This window comes from Balaenoptera borealis, assembly GCF_965194805.1.
Source record: "Balaenoptera borealis genome assembly, chromosome: 2".
NCBI classification, from domain to species: Eukaryota; Metazoa; Chordata; class Mammalia; order Artiodactyla; family Balaenopteridae; genus Balaenoptera; species Balaenoptera borealis.
In genome coordinates this window covers 175,835,815-175,859,798 of record NC_138867.1, presented here as the reverse complement: position 1 = coordinate 175,859,798, position 23,984 = coordinate 175,835,815, and the positions used below count along the sequence as shown (strand labels likewise).

The 23,984-nt window shown below is 49.3% G+C and overlaps 1 protein-coding gene across 8 annotated transcripts in view; it reads left to right on the top strand.

Moving 5' to 3' along the window:
• CACNA1A (calcium voltage-gated channel subunit alpha1 A) overlaps positions 1 to 23,984 on the top strand; it is a 338,162-nt gene that overhangs the window by 255,387 nt on the left and 58,791 nt on the right. For all 8 annotated transcript variants that reach the window (XM_082381539.1, XM_082381542.1, XM_082381540.1 and 5 more), the window contains 5 exons: positions 8,300 to 8,763; positions 10,430 to 10,568; positions 12,130 to 12,259; positions 16,729 to 16,788; positions 17,563 to 17,669. In XM_082381539.1, the coding sequence (XP_082237665.1) occupies positions 8,300 to 8,763; positions 10,430 to 10,568; positions 12,130 to 12,259; positions 16,729 to 16,788; positions 17,563 to 17,669 (900 nt within the window). The remainder of the gene's footprint in view (positions 1 to 8,299; positions 8,764 to 10,429; positions 10,569 to 12,129; positions 12,260 to 16,728; positions 16,789 to 17,562; positions 17,670 to 23,984) is intronic.

Below are 23,984 nucleotides of genomic sequence, written 5' to 3'. Positions count from 1 at the left end.
CCGTTTCACAGATGGGGAAACTGAGAGTTGGAGCTGACTTGCCCAAGGTAATACATCTAATAAGTGGCCTTGAACCCAGGTCATCTGGAGCCAGAAGCTGCAAACTATCAAGCCCTTGTACGTCTCAGGGAAACTCTACAAGAATTTTCCCCCAGAATTATACAGCTCTTCCATGTGCTTGCTGTGTGGCCTTCGGCAGGGACTTCATGTCTCTGGGCCTCAGTTTTCACAATCTGTAAAATGGAGATAGTGGGGTCTAATTTGGTCATTGCTCGAATTAAATGATGTAATATATGCAAAGGGCCTGAAAGAGCAGCTGACACATAATAAGTGCTTGGGAAATTTAGACCCTTTTTAGCTGTTATTGAGTCAATCATTTTTCACCTGATGCTATTCCTGGGGGGTTGGAAAAGCCACTCTGGGCCCTCAGAATTGAATGAAGAGCAGGGTTCAAGGCTTTTGGCGGCATCTCCAGGCCAACACCTCACCCAGTCAGAAACGACACCCTGTTTTTCATAACAATATTTTGTAACACTCCTTAGAAAATCCTACGGTGATTGTACATTTAGGAGCCCAAACAACTTACATGTGTTCTTTCATTAATTAACGTCCTCTTAGTCTTCTTTTTTTTTTTTTAATTTTTATTGGAGTATAGTTGATCTCTTATTCTTCTTTTATTATATATCACCCGCCACTAGGGCATCCTTTTGATTTTTTTTTCTTTTTTTAAAAAAACCCTCTTGTAAGTTCCTTGTGTTTTCTTTTTTCGGCATTAGGTATTCTTTTTTTTTCTTCCACTTTTATTGAGGTATAATTGACAGGCAGCACGGTATAAGTGTAAGGTGTACAACATAATGATTTCATTTACATACATCAGCACCATATTAATTTTTAATGATGTGTTTAAATGCTTCTGTTACATGCCGTATTCACTAAGCTTGCACTTCTCAAAATTGAATGGGTGCACGAATCCCCAGGGATCTTGTGAAAAATACAGATTCTAATTCAGTAGGTCTCAGGTGCAGCCTGAGGTTCTGCATTTCTAAGGAGCCAGTGCTGGTCCAGGGACCACACTTTGAGTAATGAGACCCTAGAAGACAGAGTGAAGCAATTCTGATGCAGACACCTGTCCACAAAATCACCATGAATGAGACAGGTACAGATGCCAGCTGACTCAGGATGCAGGTTACTCGAATAACATGAGGGAGTTACCATCAGTGTGGAGATGTTCCAAAATGGTGAAGTTCCGTACGAAATAGAGTCTACTCTTCCTTTAATTTGTCCAGTACTTGCATTCTGGGAAGATACGGTGTATATTTAAAACATGCAAAAAAATACTTTATGCTGATACATAAAGCAGAGTTAGGTTGAAACAAGAGACTCAGATCATTACAAGCAGAGTTTTCACCTGTGTGAGGGACATTAGAGAGTCATGAAGGAGAAAGGATAATTCTTCCTCGGTGGGACTGCCCTGCACGTGGTAAGATACTTATATACCTGCCTCCCATTTCCTAAATGCCCACAATGCCCCCCATTACTATGGCATTAGGTCTCCACATAGCTCCGCAACAGCCCCCTGAAAACCACTGTTTCTGAGAAGGGAATAGTGTTCTAGGCTAACAACAGCATGTGTAAAGGCCCTAAGGTAGAACAGCAGGAGGCCAGTTTGCCATTTGGAGGGTGAGGAGAGAGTGGCAGACAAAGAAGTTGCAGGGAGTATAATAGGTCAGCAGAGCCTTGAGTCCTCCCAGGGAAATGGGAGGCCACTGAAGGCATTTTACGTGGAATAGAGCGTTTAGCACAGGACTCCATAATTAAGAACCAGTGGATCACTGGTGGTATTTTTTTTTTTTTTTTTTTTTTTGGCCATGCCACGTGGCATGCTGGATCTTAGTTCCCCGACCCGGGATCCAACCCCTCTCAGTGGAAGTGAGGAATCCTAACCACTGGACCACCAGGCAAGTCTCCTGGTGCTATTATTTTAATACTACTAATATTACTGTTATCATCCTTGTATTATATCTACTCCTATCATTGAAGGAAGAAGGATGACAGGGACAGAAGGGCAGCACAGCCTGGTTGTGAAGGGCAAGGATTCTGGAGCCAGAGGTCACACTGCTGCCCCATCACTTCCCAGCTGTGTGACTTACAGCTCCCGTCACTTCCTCTCTCTGGGCCTCCGTTTCCCCATCTGTAAAGTGGGAATAAGAATGCTACCTACCTCCTAGGGTAGGTGAAAGGTTCAAATGAGTTAATACATGCAAAATGCTTTAAATGGTGCCTGGCTTATAATAAGTATGCAGTAAGTATTAGCTATTATTAGTATGAATATTATTATTATTCAGTACTCAGTAAATGTTAACTATTTTTCACAGTAGCAGTAGTAATAAGCATTCGATAAGTTTTAGCTATTACTATTATTATTATCATTATTACTATTAAGACACTTGCATCATAGACTAAAAAACAAAACTTTAGATGCATAGCCTTTTGTTTTGTCCACTCAAACTCCTTCTTTCTACAGATGGGGAAACTGAGGCCCAGAGAGGGAAAGGGATTTCCCCAAGGGCAGCCAGCCAGCTGATAGCAGTAGTGTGATAAGAACCCAGCTTTCCTGAATTCCACAGGTGGCCCCTGCTCCCCCTCCTCTCCAGAGGAACAAAGTACCTCCCCCACTTCCACCCCCAAATCTGCACCAGGAGGGTACTGCCCACTCCTTTATTAATAGATGTGTCGAGGTAGATGTGGCCAGGAGAGGCATTATTCATTTGGCTGATAAAAAGGTTCTCATTGGAAATAAAACTTCATGAAGATTCGGGCACTTTTAGAGAAAAAAAATCCAAGACAAACATGCGCCGTGTGGCGCAGCCAAAAAAATAAAATAAGAATGGCGAAGATAAAATTTTATTCAAGAACGTAACATACTAAAAAGACATTTCAGTTCTGTATTATGACAAAGCCAGTGGTCCTTAACAGGCCTGCCTCACACATTTCTCCTCTTGTCCTTCCTTAGGCCTCTCCCCAGACACACTCTGTGTTTTGATTCTCCAGAGCATTGATAATAAATAGAATTGTTTTCTTTCTATTTCCCCTGTCTTCCCCCACCATTTCTCCCTTAATCTCTTCCACTTCAGTTTTCCCAGGTTTACATGTCCCCCACCCCGGAAGCTTTCACTGGCTCACCCCAGTAAAAAGGGGGTAGAGCACGCTCTGTTTTGTATCATTAAACAGTCGCTAACCCCTGACCTCCCACACCAGGTGGCTGAGCCCAGTGTCACCCCAGGGGCACCAAAGTGAGGATGGAGCTTTCTCTGACTCCCAGTAAAAAAATCTGTGGATTTCAGGGTATCCACCACTCCCTGATAGCTGGGCAGTGCCTCCTGCTAGATTTGACTGAGCAACGGGACCTTTTGCAAGACCTGCACCACCCTAGAATTAATATCTCGGCTATTTGCACACGAGTTCCACCTGCTCTCATCACCAAGACAACCTACTCCCCAAAAGGAGCAATAAGAGAGATACTGGACTTCCGAGCCTCACAGTTTATCCAGCATGGGGTGGAGAGGAGAGGCTTCATCCCTTAACACCCTGATTCTTAACAGCACCCCCAATTTGCCTTAGCCAGTCTCAGCACCTCCATTCCACGCACACCCAAGTCATCCATTGCCCCACTTTCTTCACTGAGTGGTGCTGTAGCTTCAGATCTCTAGGGCCAGAGTCCACCTCAGCCCTTTCCCAGCTGGATAACAGCGGGCAAGCGCCTTTGCCTCTCTGGGCATCATCTTCCTCATCTGTAAAATGGGCCTGATCCTAGTAGCACCTCAGATGGTGATTGTTGTGGGGACTAAATGAGTTAATATGTGCAGGTCCTAAGGATAGCGGGGACACAAACACCATCCTCTGAATTGAGGGACCTGAGCATGCCCCAGGCAAGATGTCCATAGCCCTTGGCAGAGGGATGCTGAAGTGATTAGCTGGCGAAGGGATGTAGTGCAGGACAGGCATTATGCAATCAGCTGCCAATTCCGGGCAGATGATGGCAGATCCCCAAGAGGGAAGGGGGAAGGGGCCTGACTTCAAAGTTTTCTGCCGCTTTTGAGTTCTCCTTGGAGACACTTGGAAATAAAACTTCCTGGAGATTGACACTAGGCCTCTGCAGGCTGAGCTTGTTAAAACTCCACTGCAAACAGAGCCAGCAGAAGAAACAAAAGCAAGACAAAACAAAAGACCCTCAGATCCCCTTTCCATCCGAACAAGGGGCTCTTGGTCCATGTGTGAGGCTGTCCCTCTAACAAAACGTACGCCGTGATCTCAACTGCTGTGTTATTTAGTACAGTCTCTCTAGATGGTGACCAAAAGATTCAGATTCTCTTTGAAATGATAACTTCACGGAGCCTGCTTTTTGGTAGAGCTCTACTTAAAAGAATATACAAAATGATGAGAAAATATTCCCAGCCAGCTTTTCATCTGATGTACATGTGCAAAATACATTCACCCCATCTCAACATCCCCAAAAGTCTTACCCCATCATCAGCTCAAAAATTCCAAATCTCATCATCTAACTCCAGTATTGGTAAGACTCTAGGTATGATCCATTTGGGGGCAAAATTTTCTTCCATCTGTGGACCTGAAAACTAGAAAACCAATTATCTGCTTCCAAAACACAAAGGTGGGACAAGCACAAAAATAGACATTCCTATTCCAAAAGGGGGAAATTGGAAGGAATAAAACGTCTCTGGTCCCCAGCAAGTTCTAAATCCAACAGAGCAAATTCCATTAGGTTTCCAGGCCTGCGAGCAATGCTGTAGCTCTCAGCTCATTCACACATTTATTCTTCACAGGAACTCAGCGAGATTATCATCCCCATGTTATGGCTGAGAAACAGGCTGAGTAAATCACCGGTGGTCACATAGCAAATAAGCTCCAGGATCTTCACTTTAGTCTCCATGTTATAGAGAAGGTTCTACTACTATGATCCCCAATTTAAAGATGAGGAAACCGGGACTTCCCTGGTGGTGCAGTGGATAAGACTCCACATTCCCAATGCAGGGGACCTGGCTTCAATCCCTGGTCAGGGAGCTAGATGCCCACATGCGTGCTGCAACTAAGAGTTCGCATGCCGCAACTAAGGAGCCTGTCTGCTGCAACTAAGACCAGGTGCAACCAAATAAATAAATAAATATTTTTTAAAAAATTGAACAAACTCTGCTAAGATTTAAAAAATAAATAAATAAAGATGAGGAAACTGAGGCTCAGGGAGGCTAATCAAGCTACAGAGGATCCCACAGCTAGTAAGTGGCATTGGTGAGACTCAAACCCAGGTCAGTCTGTCAATCTAGGACCTGCTCACATGACTGAGAAGTGAGGAATTTGCCTGGACCTGCCCTTCTCCCTCTGCGGCCTCAGGGACACAAGCCTGAAAATAAATTACCTCATCTCTCTTCTGCTTGCTAAAAACACCATGGACTTTTTGCAAGTTAAAATGCAAAAATAAAACAAGAAAGAGGGTACTGGTGGCTTAGCCAGTGGAGGGGCCTCCAGGGGAGGCCAGCTTTTTCTTTTTTTTTAAATTATTATTATTTTTTATTTGAAGTATAGTTGATTTACAGAGGCCAGCATATTTTAAATTTTTAAGTGTTAGGTAGATTTAGGGTTACAGATTGGGCCTCAGGAATTAAGCCTATGCTGTCCAGGGGCTTTGGTTCCTGCGATTGTACCTAATCTCCTGGGTGTTCCGTGAATGGATACAATCTGAGGGCTGTCTTTTGCTCACATCTGGTCTCTTGAGTGAGTGTGTGATGGCGACAGCCTGACAAAGCCATTTTCTTTTTTTAATTTTTATATATTTATTTATTTATTTGGTTGCAGCAGGGAGCCTCCTTAGTTGTGGCACATGGGCTCCTTAGTTGCGGCAGGCGGGCTCCTTAGTTGCGGCTCGTGGGTTCCTTATTTATGGCATGCGAACTCTTAGTTGCAGCATGCGTGTGGGATCTAGTTCCCTGACCAGGGATTGAACCCAGGCCCCCTGCATTGGGAGCGCGGGAGTCTTATCCACTGCGCCACCAGGGAAGTCCCACAAAACCATTTTCTAGTGTGCCTAACTCACCCTCTCCGGGCCTCAGTTTCCTCATCTGTGTAATGGGAGCGGTAACAATTCAGGCGTCATAAGATTGTCCCAGAAGTTAACGAGTCAAAGTAGAAGAGAGGCTGGCTCACACTGTTGGAGGTTGTAGTACGTGCCAAGGATTCCCTGCACCCAGCAGCTGCGGGCTGAGCCTCCTGGGAGATCTCAAACTGCTTAGTAAGAGAGCTGCAGTGTCAGGTGGGGGTTACTATGGGTGCTGGAACCATGTGGTCTGGGTCCAAACTGCCTCTGCCGGCAACTGACTGTGTGGCCTTGGGCAAGGCCCTTCGTGTTTCTGGGCCTTGGTTTCCTCATCTGTAAAAAGGGGATAACACTACTGCCCACTCCCTGTGGTTATTCTAAGGATTAGATGAGCTGACGTGTCAAGGCTGGCACACAGCAAGTACTCAATATGTGTGAGCTCTTATGAGGAGGTGTGGAGGGCACGGGATACAGAATTGGGAGGTGCCTTTAAGAAGAGCCAGAGGGGTAAGTCTTGGACTGCAGAGCCCTCTGGAGAGAGGAGTCGTTGAGATTATAAACTACAGATGTCACTGGGGTTTCCGGGAAACAGACTTTTTGCCGGGGCCAGTGCCCAGGGATGGGGGAAGAATGATGGGGCCTCTTATCTGAGGATCGAGGGTCCAGAAGAGGTGTCTGAAGGCAAACAGAACAGACTGGGCGTCAGGTCCACGCAGATCCATGCACAGGCAGGCAGAGCTGGGACCAGCGGAAGACACAGAGTGAGCGGGGCCTGCAGCCACCCTCACCGAAGCCAGGGCTCCTGGGGGTCTCTGACAAGCTGGCGGTGAGCGTGCAGATGGGAGAAGGCAGGGGTTGATGGCAAGTCTAGGCCTGTGGGACTTCTCCTGGGCCTCAGGTGTCCTTATCTGAAAAATGGGGACACTCATTTATCATTTGACGAGAAGTGACCAGGCATTTGCCATGTGCCAGGCCCTGTTCTGGGCACTGAAACCACAGCTGTGAACAAGACAGACAAAAATAAACCCCTTGCCTTGAGGCGCTGACGTCTCAGTGGGCATTGAGGTCCGAAAAGCTAAGCAAGGACCCTTAACTTTTTCCTCTCCTTCTCCAAATGCACGGAGCACTCAGACTCTTTTCTCCTCATGTCCATCTGCGTGGTGTTAATTATTTGAGTCACTGAGGCACCAAACCCCTACCCACCTCATCTCTCCCACTCTCCACCTTCAGCCATACCAGCCTCCTGAAACTCAACAAGCTTATCCCCACCTCATGGCCTTTGCACTGGCTGTTCCCCCCGCCTGGAATGCTTTGCCCACCACACTTGTATCCCTGTGAGAAATTACCTTGTTCATTTACTGGTTGTGTAGCCTTGGCAAGAGACTTAACCTCTCTGAGCTTCAGTTTTCTCATCTGTAAAATGGTGCTAGTAATTATCCCTCTTAGGGCTAAGGACGAAGGGGTTATTACAAGGCAAGTGTGTTACTGAAATGTTTGCTGTTATTATTTCTATTGTTATTTTTTAGTATGTTAATGTACGTATATTACCTGCTTTCCCTAACTGGAATATTGGGAAGGGGCATTCTTACTACAAGCATTTAAAGCCATGAGGCAGGGAATTCCGTGGCGGTCCAGTGGTTAGGACTCCACGCTTTCACTGCCGAGGGCCGGGGTTCAATCCCTGGTCAGGGAACTAAGATCCCCACAAGCCACATGGCGTGGCCAAAAAACAAAACAAGAAGATAAATCCATGAGGCAATTCCACCCCTAAAGAGATGGTGTCCCTGTGTGTGCTTTAGCCACTTCTGGAAACACTGTGTGTCCCCGTCCTGCCTCAGAGCTAATGGGAGACACATAGGCAGGGTCAGGAAGGTTTGGGTTGGAGACATGCGGACTCTGGCAGAAAGTTCTTTTCCCTTCTGATTTCTCCATGAAGGAGTAGCCTCATCTCTTAGGAAGCAGCCCTCCTGGCAGGAAAAGCACCACACTGAAACCTGGGAGGGTGGGCACTTACACTCCCATGGGGTCTTGATCCCTAACAAGAACGGACCAGGCACCAGGGAGTTTCAGGACACGGCCCCTCGACCGCCAACTTGTACCTCGAATGGTGGAATCTTAGGCAGGATCTGGAGACATTCCCTCTTATGTTCTAACTCACATATGGGTTCTTTTTCATTGGCCTGCCTGCCACAGAGAGAACCAGGGCTCCGGGGTCCCCGTGTCGGGCCCCAACCTGTCAACCACCCGGCCGATCCAGCAGGACCTGGGCCGCCAAGACCCACCCCTGGCCGAGGATATTGACAACATGAAGAACAACAAGCTGGCCACCGCGGAGTCAGCAAGTCCCCACGACAGCCTCGGCCATGCCGGCCTGCCCCAGAGCCCGGCCAAGATGGTGAACAGCACCGACCCCAGCCCCACGCCTGCCCCACCTGCCGTGGCCACCAACCCCCAGCGTGCTTCCAGCCGCCGGACACCCAACAACCCGGGGAACCCGTCCAACCCCGGCCCCCCCAAGACCCCCGAGAACAGCCTTATCGTCACCAACCCCAGCAGCACCCAGACCACCTCAGCTAAGACTGCCAGGAAACCCGACCACACCACGGTGGACATCCCCCCAGCCTGCCCGCGCCCCCTCAACCACACCGTCGTCCAAGGTATGAGCTCCAATCTCACACATGAGCCGGCCTCCTGGGCTCAATCCCCAGAGGCTCAGTTGGGTGACTCTGGACGGTGGCTCCACCTCTCTGGCCTCAGTTGCTTCATCTGGAAAATGGGTAGAGACATAGTTCCTGCCCCCACAGGGCTGCTGGGGAATTAAATGAGATAATATGCATACGATGCCTGGCAAGTACACAATAGGTTAGCAACATTTCCTGCATCCCAAATTCCCACAGGAGAGCCAGGGAGCCACCATATTTGAGGAGTCAACGGATTCCTCTGATGGAAATCTGGGGGAGTCAGATGATTCTTTAGGACAGCGCTGTCCAAAAGAAATGTGACACAGGCCACCTATGTAATTTTAAACTTTCTACGGGAATTCGCTGGTGGTCCAGCGGTTAGGACTACATGCTTCCACTGCAGGGGGCACGGATTCGATCCCTGGTTGGGGAACTAAGATCCTGCAAGCCGAGTGGTGCAGCCAAAATAATTAATTTATTTATTTATTTATTTATTAAACTTTCTAGTAGCCATGTTAAAAGAAAGAAAGAAGGGACGAAAGGAGAAAAGGAGGGAGGGAAGAGGGAGGAAGGAAGGAAGGAAGGAGTGATATTAAAAATAAAGAAGAAATAGGTGAATTGAACTTTAATAGTTAGATTGTATTTAACCCAAAATACTATTGATCTGTATCCAAAATGTTAACATGTCAATGTGTCATCAATACCTTTTAAATTATTAATGAGCTACCTTACATTCTTTTTCTCATACTCAGTCTTGGAAATCTGGCGTGTTTTTACACTGCATGCTGCAGTTTGAACTAGCCACGTTTCAAATGCTGGACAGTGCAGGTCTAGGACCTTGAGGGATTGGCTGTTTTTGCCCCCCCAAACTCCCCCTTGTAAGATTATGATCTGAGAAGCACCAGGAATTTGGAAATTACCCCGAGCTTATTATTTTTAAGATGATAATGGTAGCCAGTTCTATGCAAAAGCTGTCCATGAGTTTGCTCTATAAATGCTTGCCACAGTCCTACAAGGCGGATCTTGTCATTGTGCCCATTTCACAGATGAAAAAACTGAGGCTCAGCAAGGCTCAGCCTGTCCACGGACCCATGGAGTGGCTAGGCTGCAGGATCAATGCTCAGGAGGATGGTGCCTCCCCCCATTCAGGAGAGGGGTGTTAATGGGGGAAACCCCTGCAGTTTGACTATGGGAGGGGCTCAGTATTCTCATCTGTAAAGTGGGGCTCTTGGCCACCCTGCCTATCTCCAAGTGACAATATAAAGGTCATCATAGGCTGGGGGTAGGTCTATGTTAGTTTCCCGTGAGGGTCCCAGCAGACTCAAGGCTGTAGAGTGGTTGAGAGCAAGCACTCTGGGGCCAGGCTACCCAGGTTCAAATCCCAGCTTTGCCACATCCCAGCCATGTGACCTTAGGCAAGCCACTTCACCTCTCTGTGCCTCAGTTTCCTCATCTGTAAAGTGGGCATCATAAAGTACCAACCTCACAGGGTCAGGTGAGGATTAAATGGCATAATAGGGTGCTTGGCACATAGTAGGCACTTTGTGTCAGCTGCTTATTGCCTGCTCTGGAGAGTAGGCAGGAGACCAGAGGTTTGCGGGAAATCGTGGAGGGAGCCCTGTGTTGCTTCTTTTCCCAACAGTGAACAAAAACGCCAACCCAGACCCACTGCCAAAAAAGGAGGAAGAGAAGAAAGAGGAGGAGGAAGACGACCCCGGGGAAGACGGCCCCAAGCCCATGCCCCCCTACAGCTCCATGTTTATCCTCTCTACAACCAACCCGTGAGTATGGCCCATGGCCAGGGCAGGGGGCCCAGGGCTCCCACTGGGGCAGTGGAAGTCAGGACAGAGGGCAGACCCAGACAAAGGGTAGTGGGGGAGAGTTGCCTCTAAGACCATTAGTCCATAGGAGACCTTTGAGCAAATTAAAAAATGATGTCCCTTTCTTAAGTCATAGAAGATAGAAACTTATCATAAAGTACTGATTTTGTTGGAAAAGACCCCCTCCTGCCACCAACTAAAAACCACTGTCATAAATATCCACATCTACACTGTCTGTGATGTGAGAGGTGTCCCTTAGAAATGGCTGCCTTGTGCAGTGCACAACCTGTACAATTGTACATGGCAGCCCAGGTCCCTGAGCTCTGCTCTACAAGGATTTGGATTCTGGGTAGATGGTCTGTGAGTTCATGGCCCTCTGTCTTGGGCATCCTTGAGGAGGCTGGATTAGCTAGGGGAGAAATTTATCGCATGTATGTCTTGGTGGCTCAGAGGTTGTTTTAGAATTGCATTTTTCCAAAGGGTATTTTTTGAAACCCTGGTCCCTCAAAATGCTTCTTGGCAAAGAAGAATCATGTCAAATCAGCTTCAGGGGAAACTGCTTTCTCTAACCTGCTTCTTGGAGACTCACCCTGTGCATTTACTTTTTTATGTGGTTGACATTATCTATTTTAATAAAGAAATTCTTATGTGGCACTTAGCACCAGGCACTATTCTGAATACTTTACAAATAAAAAAATTTTCTCATAATAACCCTATAGGGGTTGGTACTTTGCTTATCCCCATTGGACAGATGAAGAAACTGAGGTCCAGAGAGATGAAGTCACCTGCCCAAAGTCAAACAGCAAGCAAGTGGGAGAGCCCAGACAGACTGACTCCAGCATCCTTGTTCTTAGCCACTCAGCCCTGCAGCCATTCATAGAATATCATGACATATTTATCATTATTAGCTCCACTTGAGGTTAATTATTTCATTATTATCTCATTAGCATATTGAAGGCTCTGATAAGGCCTGCAATTCATAATTTAAGTAACTAACCTTTTGGAGCCCCTACCATGTACCAGGCATATATTAACTCCTTTGATCCTCACATTCTTGTGAGTTAGACACTATTGTTATGGTCATTTCACCAATGAGGGCACTGAGGTACAATAGCTTGCCTAAGGTCACTCAACTAATTGAAAAAAAAAAAACGGAAATCTACTTAACCCAGAATTTCCCAATTTTGTTTGACCACGTGACATTTTATGCATAAAAAGCTTTTCATCTCCTACAGAATCAAGGACAATATTTCTTCAACTCAGCCTGTGAGTTAAGATGTTCCAAGAGGGTGGTTTGGAAGTGATGGGAACTTATAAACAGAGACGTGGATCTCTTCCCTCGCTGAGGGCTCCCCTGCCCCAAGAGGGTCCCCAGATGAAGGAGCTTGTTACTCTGTTGGGTGTGGGACCTTGGGAGTTAGAGATCGTCTCAGATAGTGGTAGGTGACATAAGGAGATTACAGAGGAAGGGGTTCGATAGCCTGCGGTCTGAGTGGACCTCTGCACGCCTACCTGTCCCCAGCCTTCGCCGCCTGTGCCATTACATCCTGAACCTGCGCTACTTTGAGATGTGCATCCTCATGGTCATTGCCATGAGCAGCATCGCCCTGGCGGCTGAGGACCCCGTGCAGCCCAACGCACCGCGGAACAATGTGAGTCCCACCCAGCAGGTTCCTTCCAGCCCAGCTACTCTGTCACCGGCCACTTTCTCCTGCATCGTAAAAGCTGATAGCTAGGGTGGAATAAATGTTGGGGGCACCCCTGGGCGCAGCCCTTGTGGCCGCTGGTTGGGAGGGGAAGGTCTGATTCTCTTCTTGAGGAAGGATGTTCCTTGCGACTGTGGTTCCGTGTGCCTGGTGGGGAAGAGGTGGCCAAGAGGGGGCTGAAAATTGCCGGAATCCCTGGTGGGGGGAGTGAGTCTGGCAGGATGTGGAGGTGCACAAGCTCTGCGTGGAGTGTGGGGAGGTACTGAGGCAGGGGGTGTTCCAGAGGCATCTCCTCTGCAGTCAGGTGTCACCAAATGGACTTTTTGGTTTTGATGCGAAGCTTTGAAAGAAAGGATTATTTTGACTCAGAGGCACCTCCTAAACTTTGAGCTTTTGGGAGAGCTAAAAAGCTCTCCGTTTGGGGGCCCAAGGTCTGCTAACAGCCCCTGTCAGTTGAGCACTTGCTGTGTCCCAGGCACAGCCCCAGGTGCTTGGGGTATCCCCATTGGACAGATGAGGAAACTGAGGCTCAGGGAGGTTTAGTGACCTGTCCAGGGTCACACAGCAGAATTCCAATTCTGCCCCCACTAGATCTCCCGCTGCTTCCCTCAACTGTCTCCCTTTATAAGACACCTACTGTGCGCATGTCCCCGATTAAGTCCTGCCATGCAGGAATGAGTGTGTGCCGTGGTTGAGAGGGGAAACCAAGGCACCAGCAGGCCAGGGCGTGACAGAGGCTGGACTGGTGGCAGCGCCTTCTTCCCCAGCTCCTTCCTCTACCCCCATCGCCCCCTACACGAGCCACCTTCCTCTGGGAGTCAGGCCCTGCTGCCCTCGCTAAGTAGGTTAGGAGCCTTGGCAAGGCTGGCAAGTCCCATAAATCAAGCCCGTCCTCAGCTTACTTTGCACTTTCCCTTCCTTCACAGGCCTGGCAGGCCCCCTGGGGACCCGATGGGGGAGATGGAAGGAAATAATTAGAACAAGCCTCCTGGAGGAAACTGGTACCAGGGCAGGGCTGAGGCTGCACTCTGTTATCTCCTGCTGCCTGGTTTCAACTAGGGACCCAGAGAGCCAGGCTTGGGGGAGGGGCGTCCCAAGAGGGGTCAGCAAACCCCCTGCTGACTCTAGGAGACTGGAGCAGGCTTTGTCTCTGGCAGGGAGGGGATGGGCATGGGGGCTCCAGGGGGACCGCTGCAGCTCCTGGGGCTGTAGAGAACCCTGGCAGGGCTCAGACCAGCCCTCGTGGAGCGTTTGCGGAGCTCTGGTTCCCCTGCCCCATCCCCACTGCTCCATCTCACAGTTGAAACCTCTCTCCTCAAAGCCCTCCCTCTTCTGGACTTCCCTGGCTGTCCAGTGGTTAAGACTCCACACTTCCACTGCAGGGGGCACGGGTTTGATCCCTGGCTGGGGAACTGAGGTCCCACATGCCGCGCGGCCAAAAAAAATAATAATAAATTTTTTTTTAAAAGTCCTCTCTCTTCAAGAGCATGGTAAGGCAGCTGATACCCCGGGCCCCCTTCCCGAGTTCTTTTTATTAGCTGATCTAGAACAGGCCTCAGAAAAGTGCCCAGAACACGTAAGATCCATTCATTTATCGAGTGCACTCCCCCATGTAGGCACCGCCCAAGCCAAGAAGTAGAACAAAACTGAGCGTGACCACAGGCACCTCTTTGATCGCCCCCATCCCTTCCCTCTGGAGCGGGGTTCACAAGTGGGAACAAGGTCTTCAGACACGTTTGGGTGTTGTGAGTTGGGACAGGTGGAGGGTTGCTACTGGCATCGAGAGGGTGGGGACCAGGGACACTGTTCATCGCCCTGCAGCGCAGAGGGCAGCCTCACCACAGAGAATGACCTGACCCCTGTTGTCAGCAGTGCTTGAACAACCCTTACCTCAGAGGTATCAAAATCCCCACTTCTGGAAGGAGCGTTTCTTAGCTGCTCTGATTTTCCCACCTGTACATGCATCCTTAAACACTAGAATTTTTTTGCCTGTTTCTAACACTAAACAGATGGGATAAATTCTGTGCATCTCTCTGTCACCCAAAATCGTGTCCACCATGACATGAGCATGTATGGATGCTGGTAGTGACAGTCATTCTTTTCCGTTGCTGTTTAATATTCCACTCCATGCCATGATTTGTTTATGCATCTTCCATTTGACACACATTTGGATTGTCTGCAGTTTAGAATGCTCTCACAGCATCCCCTATCCCCAACATGGGGCCCCTGGGCTTGACTTTCTCCAGGGTCTAAAACCAGTAATGGAGTTTCTGGATCATACATAGAATTTACATGTGGTTGGCCCCAAAGATGCAGCCAGAATGTTTACTCGCACCAGCAACGTACAAGGCTCCCACTGCTCCACAGTCTTGCCCACACTTGGTGCTGTCAGCTCTTTCATTGAGCCAACCTGGTGGGTGTGGAATCTCATTGGGAATTTGATTTGCATTTCCCTGTGATAAATGAGACTGAGAACCTTTTTGGATTCCAGTGAGCTACAGAAAATTGCCTTTTGTAGAGGTCCAAAAGATCTACATATTAGATATGGTTGAACCTAATTTATTGGTCTTTTGATTTCCTCTTGCTCCACTTATTAAGCTCTCCAGGATTTGATTCAGCTGACCACCTGGCCTGCCTTTCCCCCCACCTCCTTTCCTTCCTTCTTTCCTCCTTTCCGTCCATTCATTGCTTTATTTAGTAATTATTTAATGAGCAACTACTGTGTGCCACGTGCTGAGCTAAACGTCAAGGATTGACAGGGTATGAGACAGTCCCTGCCATCTCAGAGCTCACAGAGCACCAGGCCTTTATCCACGCTGTGCCCTCTGCCCGGTGCACCTGAAATGCTCTCCCACCACCATCCCCTCAGCCTTCCTGGAAACTTCCAGCCCCTTGCACCTGCTGCACATCCCAGGAAGTTAGCCATCCTGGCCGCTCTGGTCTCCAATGGCCCTTCAAGCACCACACATAATGAGAATGTGAGTGGTGACCACACAGATCACAGATCCCAGCTCCTGCAGGACCCAGTGCAGCCACAGCTATTCATGCATTCATTCAGCAAACATTTCTTGAGTATGCCTGGCACTGTACTATAAGCTGGAGATGCCACAGGGACAGACAAACATCCCTGTCCTTGTGAGGTTGACTTTCAGGTTGGGGAGGTGGACAGTGAGATTATTAATAACTATAACAAATAGTGTGTCAGGATGTGATAAGTGCTAGGGATGAGGGATATGGGGGAAGGGGTAGAATTGGTGGAATTTTAAACAGGCATTCAGGGAAGGCCTCACTGAGAAAGTGATATTTGAGCCAAGTCATAAAGGAGGAGAGAGAGGGAATCAGTTGGAACATGAGGAAGAGCATTCCAGGCAGAGGGAACAGCCTGTGCAAAGGCCCTGAGGTGAGAACATCCAGGGTGGCAGAATCAAGAGTGAGCAAGGGGGAGGGTAGGACAAGATGAGGGCAAGGAGGTAGCCAGGCAGATTGTGCAGGGCCTTGGAGGCCACGAGGAGGACTTTGGCTTTTACCCGAGTGAGGTGTGAGCCACGGAGGGTTCTTGAGCAGAGAAGAGGGTGGCGGGTGACCGGACTTGAGTGCTCACAGGTGCCCTCTGGTGGCCATCCTTAGTAATTACCAGCCCTTACTTCTCCAAGGCAAATCTGATGAAGTCAGCCCCCTGCGCTTACCATGTGCTGGGCACTGTGCCAGCACACTCAACATCCTCACGCCAGGGTCACACCAGGGATGTGCTATGGCATGGCCAGGAAAGGGGCCAGAGTGCAGGATGTTGCCCGTCCAGAGAGAAACCACTAATGCCTGGTCTTGTGTAAAGTGGTGGAGAGAGGGAGAATCAACCCACCCTGCTGAGTGTGTGGCCCCGGAGTGGGGAGGGAGATGGGCGCCACAGTGAGGTTTGTCCCCAGTGTCTGTCCTGGACGGCTAATCATGTTTAGGAAACCCTATGTGGGAACAGTTACTCACCCAGGAGACCCAGCAGGTCAGAGGCACTGGGGGATCAGACCTGTCGCCCACAGAGATGCAGTCCTCCCTGAACTTCCCTGGGGCCACCTCTAGTCTATATAGTGCTTTGGGCAAATAAAAAAGGTACCCACCCTTTCCGTTGGTAAGCAGACCAGCCTGGTAGAGGTAGATTTTTGCTGGGACTTTGCTGCCATCTGCTGGACAGTTTCATTCACAACATACAAATCTGCCCTGAGACAGTGGGAGGAGGCCCTTGGGTAGTGCACGACCTGCCCAACTGTACATGGATGCAGCATTTCCTCATGTGGATGGAGATTCTGCTCCCTGGGGACTTTGTTGGAGGCCACACACCCCAGTGGACCAAGGCTAGGTGCACGGGAGCTCTGCTGGAGCAAGCCAATGATCCGCTGCCCCCTTGCTTTTATCCCCTGCAGGTGCTGCGATATTTTGACTACGTTTTTACAGGCGTCTTTACCTTTGAGATGGTGATCAAGGTGAGTGCCAGGGCTCCACAGGATTCTGCACCCTCAAGAATGCCGCCCTGGTGTAAGAGGCTCACCCCAGAGATTAGAAATGCTTGGTGTGTTTGAGGAACATCAAGGGAGCTGGTGCAACCGGAAGGAGTGAGAGAGGAGGGTGGGGAAACCAGGGCAGGGAGATGAGCAGGGAGGGACGAATCATGCAGGAACTTGGGGGCCGCAGGGAGGACTTAGGCTTTTATCCCAAGTGAGGTGGGAGCCATGGAAGGTTCTGAGCAGAGGGACATGATTGGACTCAGGTGTTCACAGTCACCCTCTAGCCTCTCTGGGGGGACAGGCTTGGGAGGGGGAGCAGGGTGGGTGGGACCCAAGAGAACTGGGAGCAGGCGATTGCACTGGTCCAGGCAGGAGATGATGGGGACCAGCCCAGGGTGGTGGCAGAGAAGGCGGTGAAAAGCGGGCAGATTCTTGGAAGGTTTGGAAGGCAGAACCAACGAGGTTTGCTAATGGATCTGATGTGGGGTGAGGAGCCCAGGGGGATCCCAAGGTTTTGACCTAAGAACCAGCAAGTCAGAACTACCTTTCACAAGGTGGGAAGGTGCCTTGGGCAGGGGCTCTCACTCCTCCCCCAGGTCCTCTGGCCACTGTCCCAGCCCTTCAGGATGAGGTGGGTGGTCCCATTGGCTACCATGCCCCCTCTTGTTGTCCCTCCTCCTGAGGCTAAAGGGTGGTTGCTGCTCCGCAGGGCGGGGATAAGGTATCAGAGCGCTGTCTCTTCTCCTCCCATAGATGATCGACCTGGGGCTCGTCCTGCACCAGGGTGCCTACTTCCGTGACCTCTGGAACATTCTCGACTTCATAGTGGTCAGTGGGGCCCTGGTGGCCTTTGCCTTCACGTAAGTGTCCTCTCGAGGACTCCACCTGCCCCTTCGTCCCTCCGTCCCCAGCCCATTGAATCGGGGGACGTGTTCTCGGGGTGCAGAGAAGGGGAGCGTGGTCTCCAGGGTGGTGGGAGGCATCCACATGCCACCAGGAAGAGCTTCGATTGGCTTTTGCATGATGCCCACCACGGAGGAAGAAGGAGAAGGTCTCGCACCTTCTACCTCCTCACACAGCCATGCCACCGACCCCTTGCTGTGCTGCTTTCCGTAGACTAGCCCCACCGGGACATCTCATCTTCCTTCTTCTCTACAAGCTCTGCCCAAACCACTGTCTCTTTGGGGAGCCCCTAAAAAGACAATCAGGAAACGAATGTGCATGAGAATTTGGATCCCCACCCTGTGCCCGAAGGCCCTGTAGTTGTAGACCTGATGACTCCCCTTGTGTGTCTTGAACTTCTCCTGGCAGTCCTAGGACACTCTGAAAGGTCATGCCTCATCATGCAGCTCCAAGATGGCGCCCGAATTCTGGGCAGCCATTTTAAGATGGCACCTGAGGGCTCAGTAGACATTCCAAGATGGCACCCAAAGGCTTAGTAGCCATTCCAAGATGCGATTCCAAGACGGCATCCAAGGGCTGAGTAGCCATTAGCTCTTAGGGCCCTGGTAGCAAACTTAGCAGCACATTCCTCAAGTTGTAGATGCTTGGGGCAGGATGGAAAAACCTAATCAGCCCCTAATCCAGAAACAAATCTTCTTAGGGACCCCGTCTGTGCCCATCACAGTGGATCATTCCCAGAAAGGAAAGTCTCAAAGGGATTCGGACCCACCTCACCTACATAAGGAGAAATCAGGGGCTTCCCCTTTGCCTCTGCCTCCTGGGCCCCTTCTCAGCAGACCTGGAAGAGCCCTTGAATGGCCCACCCACCTGAGCAAACAATGAGGACTTGGTTTTTCAGGAGGCCAGTGTGGTGGCCCATTTCCAATTTAAGGGCTAAACTGGGCCATTCTCAGATCCTTCCCTGGGAACACAATGAGATCAAGTTGTGTCAGAAGAGCAAGAAATCTCCAGAGTTTCTGGACGCCTCTGAGCTGGTGGAGATGTACCATGAAGGTCAGGAAGCTGAATGTATTTCTGACTCTGGCCAGACTTCTCACCCCCTTTCTCTTTGTCTTCTACTTTCTCCTCCTCTTTCTGTGTCTGCTCTTTTCCACCCCCTCTCCTTTTCTCTCTTTCTTCCTCTGTCCCTCTTCCACTCCTCCTTCTCTCTCTCCCACTTTTTTAAGTAATTGAGTATTTGATCATTAGAACAATGGAAGAGATTATCTTAAAAATTCAAGAAGTTTGGCTACATTTTCATTAAGATGTCCTGTAGGTTTAATAATAATAATAATCAAAGTAAAGTGCACAGCAAATTAGAGGAGAAAGATTACCACAAATAAGACAAGGTATCCATGGCCTTCATATATAAAAAGCAATTACAAATCAATAAGAAACACTGAACCTCAATAGGTAAGTGAGCACAGGATTTAACACAGAAATTTCACAGAATGCTGACTAATAAAAAATGAAAGAAAATAAAAAACCTACTTCATTGGAATTAGGAGGTATATAAAATACAAACAAGATACAATTTGTTTCTTATCAAGTTAGCACAGATTTCTTCCCCCAAAAAAGATTCTAAAAGGTGTATATGAGAATGTAATGAAATATGCTTCTCCCTCTGTCCATCAGTTATTTGAGCGACTTCTACAAGGTGTCAGTCAGGCACCATGCTAGGTCCTGAGAAAGTTTCGATTCTGAAAAGCCAGAACATTTGACTGCCCTCATCCTGGAGTGAATCCATCTCAAATTCCCTTCCCTCCCTTGCTCCTGTTTCTGTCTTTCTCCTTCTTTATCTTTCCCCTTTTCTCTCTCCTTCCCTCTCTCTGACTCCCTCTCCTACTCTCTCTGTCTCTCTCTCTCTCTCTTCACCTCCCCTTCCCCTCCCCCTTCCCCTCTCCTTCTCCCTCTCCCTCTCCTCCAGACTCTTTCTCTCTCTCTCCCTTCCATCCTGTCCTTTGCCTTGACCTTCTGCCTAACCTGGGCCCCATGGCCTGGAGAAGGCAGACACTCTGCCATTTGCTCTGGCATCAGAAACCCAGTCCCCACCATGTTCTGACCTGGGGTGGTCTTCATGTCCAGGGAAGGCAAGTGCAGGCAAGCACCCCTCCCACACTTCCTCCAGCCCTCCAGGATGACGTCTGCCCAGCAGCCCCCAGGTCCCCCAGAGCTCAGAAAGAGATCACATCCATCTGTCCACACACAACACCCCCCTTTGCCAGCTGTGCCCTGGGTGGTGGGTTTTGCCCTCCGTGGCCATCACTGGGTGTAGTACAATAGAGGTAGTGTCTGCTGCCCATCAGTTCATCCTTGACACTTTCCTTCCAGACCTCTGTGAGAGCCAACAAGCTTCAGTGCTGAAGAGGGGGCCCCCACTATTGCCCTGTCCCATCTCCATCCCTCATTTGGCCTCTCAATTTGGGAAAAGTGTGGCCTTCGAAAGACCTGGGAACAAGCCTTTCAAACCGTAGAGCTTTTGCCATGATGGGCCATAGTTTCCCTGGAGCTACAATTAAGCTCAACTTTAAGCAAACCTAATCTGCGAAAACAAAATTATTTTTCCACCCAGAATCAAGCAAAATGATTCTTTGTGTCTGCAGAAGAATCTGCCACAGGGAGCTGATTTTGTTTTTTAATTTTTGAGTTTTCATTTTAAATATAAAGTTATACAAGGGCATTCAAAATGAGCCTACAGCTCAGAGAAATTTAGCAGCGTATTTGTAGAGTCAACCTTTGAAACTGGTTTTATGAAGTTGCTACAGGCATGAAGCCAGCCAGTTAATGCCATTGAAAATCCCTGTTTCCAATTGTTTTTTTAATTCCTATGTGAGGAAAGGGTCTGGACAGGTATTTAAGGTCATCCCTATGAGTCTCAGTGAGCTCGTGGATCTTGCAGGAACTGGGGTGTGTAAGATTTTGCCAGTGGGGTCCTGACAAGTGTTAGGGACTCTCTTGGGATTTTAGAAGAGCTGACAACCCGGGGAGCACCGTTATGTGATGGTCATAGGGATGGAAGAGGTAGACCCTGAGACCCCACCCCTGCCACACCCTCCCCACCTCACTGCCAAGAATCCATCTGTCACTGCCACTCCTCCTCCAGGGCAGGGCCACAGGCCAGGCACAGCTGGCAAGCACCTTGATCAAGCTGCTCCTGCACGCCTTAGGCCGATCTGCCAGAAAACCAGAGAAGGGACCCCCCACCCAGGCTGCTACTTTTTTCCCCAGAAAAGTTTCAGAATCCTCCCTCTGCCTTCAGGTTTCTGGCCTCTCTTACCTGAGAAGGTCTCTCGCCCTACAAGGACTTTGCTTATTGTCTTTCCTTGTTACCAGATGGATGTCACATTGGCAGGAGTAGAGGTTGCTCTGAGAGTCTCCACTTGAGTGTCCAATCCCAGAGTCCTTTGCTTCTTTTCTTTCTGTTCTTTTAACTCACATTATCTGTCCTGTGTGCCTGTCTCCTCGCAGACAAGGTTGAGAACCCCAACAAGTGTTAAATCAACCTGATGGTTTTAGAAAAAGGTTCCAGCAAGTCTGTCCGGTTTCTCTCTAGATGTGCAAGTCCCTGAACCTCTCTGTGCCTCAGTTTCCCCATAACTTTGACAGACTTGACTGGGTAATAATGATAGTAACAGCCTCCATTTACTTAATCTTTACAACCCCACGGAGGAAGTTCTCTTATTATTCCTTTTTTGTACATGAGGAAACTGACGACCAGAGAGATTGTGGAGGGAAGTCAGCTGTCAGATTGAGGGTTGCTGCCCATCTCCCAGCACTGAACATGGAGACTTTCACAAGTCAGCAGAATGAGACTTGACAGCCCAGCCAGCCTGTCTTCCTCAAGGCCCCAGCAGAGCCTAGAAGTCCAGGGGAAGAGGGCATGAGACTATTCCCTTCTCTGTCGAAAGGAATCTTGCTGTTCTCACCTGTTGGGGTGGAGGCAAGGATTCTGCAGTGCTGTGATTGTGGCCCCATCTCGGATATGGGAAAATGATCCCTGTGGTCCTCCAAGGGATGTGTCGAAGCTCTCCCGACGGTTTCCACCCCTCCTGCACCTCCCCCAAATATCTGTGTGCGTGTGTCTTGCTCCATCTACTGACTGTGTGCTGTGTCCATGCGACCACCATTAACACACCATTTCATGAGTCACCACACTTGACATCACGCTCTGTGCCCATGCAACGGGGTAGCCAACTGACATTTCTCAGCAGCTGGCAAATCATGGTCCTGCCCTCACTGCCAAGAGTCCATCTGGGGCTGCCACTCCTCCCTCAAAGCAGGCCAGCACAGCTGGCAGAGCACCTTGATCAAGCCACTCCTGCGTGCTCAGGAACCCAACTGCCAGGAAGCCAAAGAAGGAGCCCCCGGGCTGCCTTTTTTTTTAATCCCCATCCTCAAAACAACCCTTACCCTTGAAGGCATTCTTTTGTGTGTGTGTAATGAAATGGAAAGGAGATTAGCATGCAAGACACACAAACCTGGGTTTGAATCTCAGTCTGCCACTTCCCGGCTGTGTGACCTTGGACAAGTCACTTTCCCTCTCTGAGCCTCAGCTTCCTCATCTGGAAAATGGGTATAATGGTACCGCCTTGCCACAGACAGATTGAGTGACATTCAGAAGACTCACATATTACACCTAACATCATCCATCAGGTTGGGCAGAAGTCACTGTCACTGAAAAATTCCTCAATAATCCAAAAAGGAGAATCTATACAATTCTATCTATGCAATAATTCCTAGATATGTTAAGCTTTGAAAGCCACTGAGGTAAAGTGAAAGGTAGCAGGGGGAAGAAAAATCCAGTGGGAATATCTGTAAGCTTTTAACCCATTATGTTTTTAGAAATGTCACTAACTTCACAAGGGGGTGGCAGGTGGGAAATTCTGTAGAGTACCTGCTTGGCAGTAGGGCTTCCACTGTTCTAATGGCAATCAAGTTTCTTGCACCTTGATCTCCAGTCATGGTTGGCGGGTCATAATGAGACTGAGCCTTGATTCCAAAGATGAGTTGTGCAAGGGGCCACTGCCAGATGCAGAGAGCTTCCCCCAGGCCCACATTTTCCCAGAAGGCTCTTGAGAGTTGCCCCTTAATTTCATCCCAAATTGGAACTCTTAGCTGCCCCCCTTCTCCTTCATAACTTAGGGGGTAAAGCCAAGGCCGTAGTTACTGTGTATCACGCATCAGCACCCCAAAGGTCTGTTTTACAGATGAGGACAATAAGTAAGGGCAGTGCTGGGAGTCAAACCCAGGTCCCCCTAACTCCAAAGCTCACCCCCTTCAAGACATTCTAAAGGACTTCCCTGGCAGTCCGGTGGTTAAGACTCCATGCTTCTGATGCAGGGGCCGCGGGTTTGATCCCTGGTCGGGGAACTAAGATCCCGCATACTGCGAGGTGTGGCCAAAAAAAAAAAGACATTCTAAAAATTTACAGTCCCAGACCTCTGGAGAAAAGGGATTTTCCTCCAGCTCTTGGCAGGGACCTTCAGTGGCGAATTCGCCTTTGGTAGTTGATACCTTTCGGGCTGTCCTGCTACTTGGAAATTCGGCTTTCTTGGTGCTGTTGGGCAGTGCCGGGGGCCAGCCAAAGGCAGGGGACGGAACAAGCGTCTTCCAGATGGAAGGATGGACACCATCCAGAGCCACGAGCCTGAGGCGGCCCCTCCTGGTGCCCAGGCAGGGCAGGGGAGTGCTCAGGTGTGCGTGCATGTATGTGTGTGTTCTGTGTTCTTTCTTCTGAGGCCGCTTACGATCTGTCTCTCCCTCCGACGCCACGTCACCAGGAGCAGTACACGGTAAAGTGCCTCTCTCTCTCTCTCTCTCTATCTCTCTCTCTCTCTCTCTCTCTCGTTCTGTCTCGTTCTCTGTGCCCTGATGCAGCCACACTGGTTCTGGGCCTGTTTCTGTAGCCTTGTGTCATTGCCACCGTCCTGTCGCTTGCAGTGACCAGAGTCCCCTCAGCCTGCTCCCCAAGGAGCAGGAGCCTGGAGGGGTCTTGGCCACTGCCTCTCATCAGGACCCACCATTTAGCCCAGTTCTTGGAAGGGAACATAAAGGGCGTGGAAGGGGGTCTCCCCATGGCCTTATTTCAATAGGGCAGACGAGCCGGATGGGTGGTTATCAGGGGCGTGAATGTCCAGCTTCCCAGATGGGAGAAGGGTGGACAGTCCAAACAACCAGGGCTTGGGCTTTAAGAGGAGTAAGTAACCCCCCCAACAGGAGCATCTACACTCTCA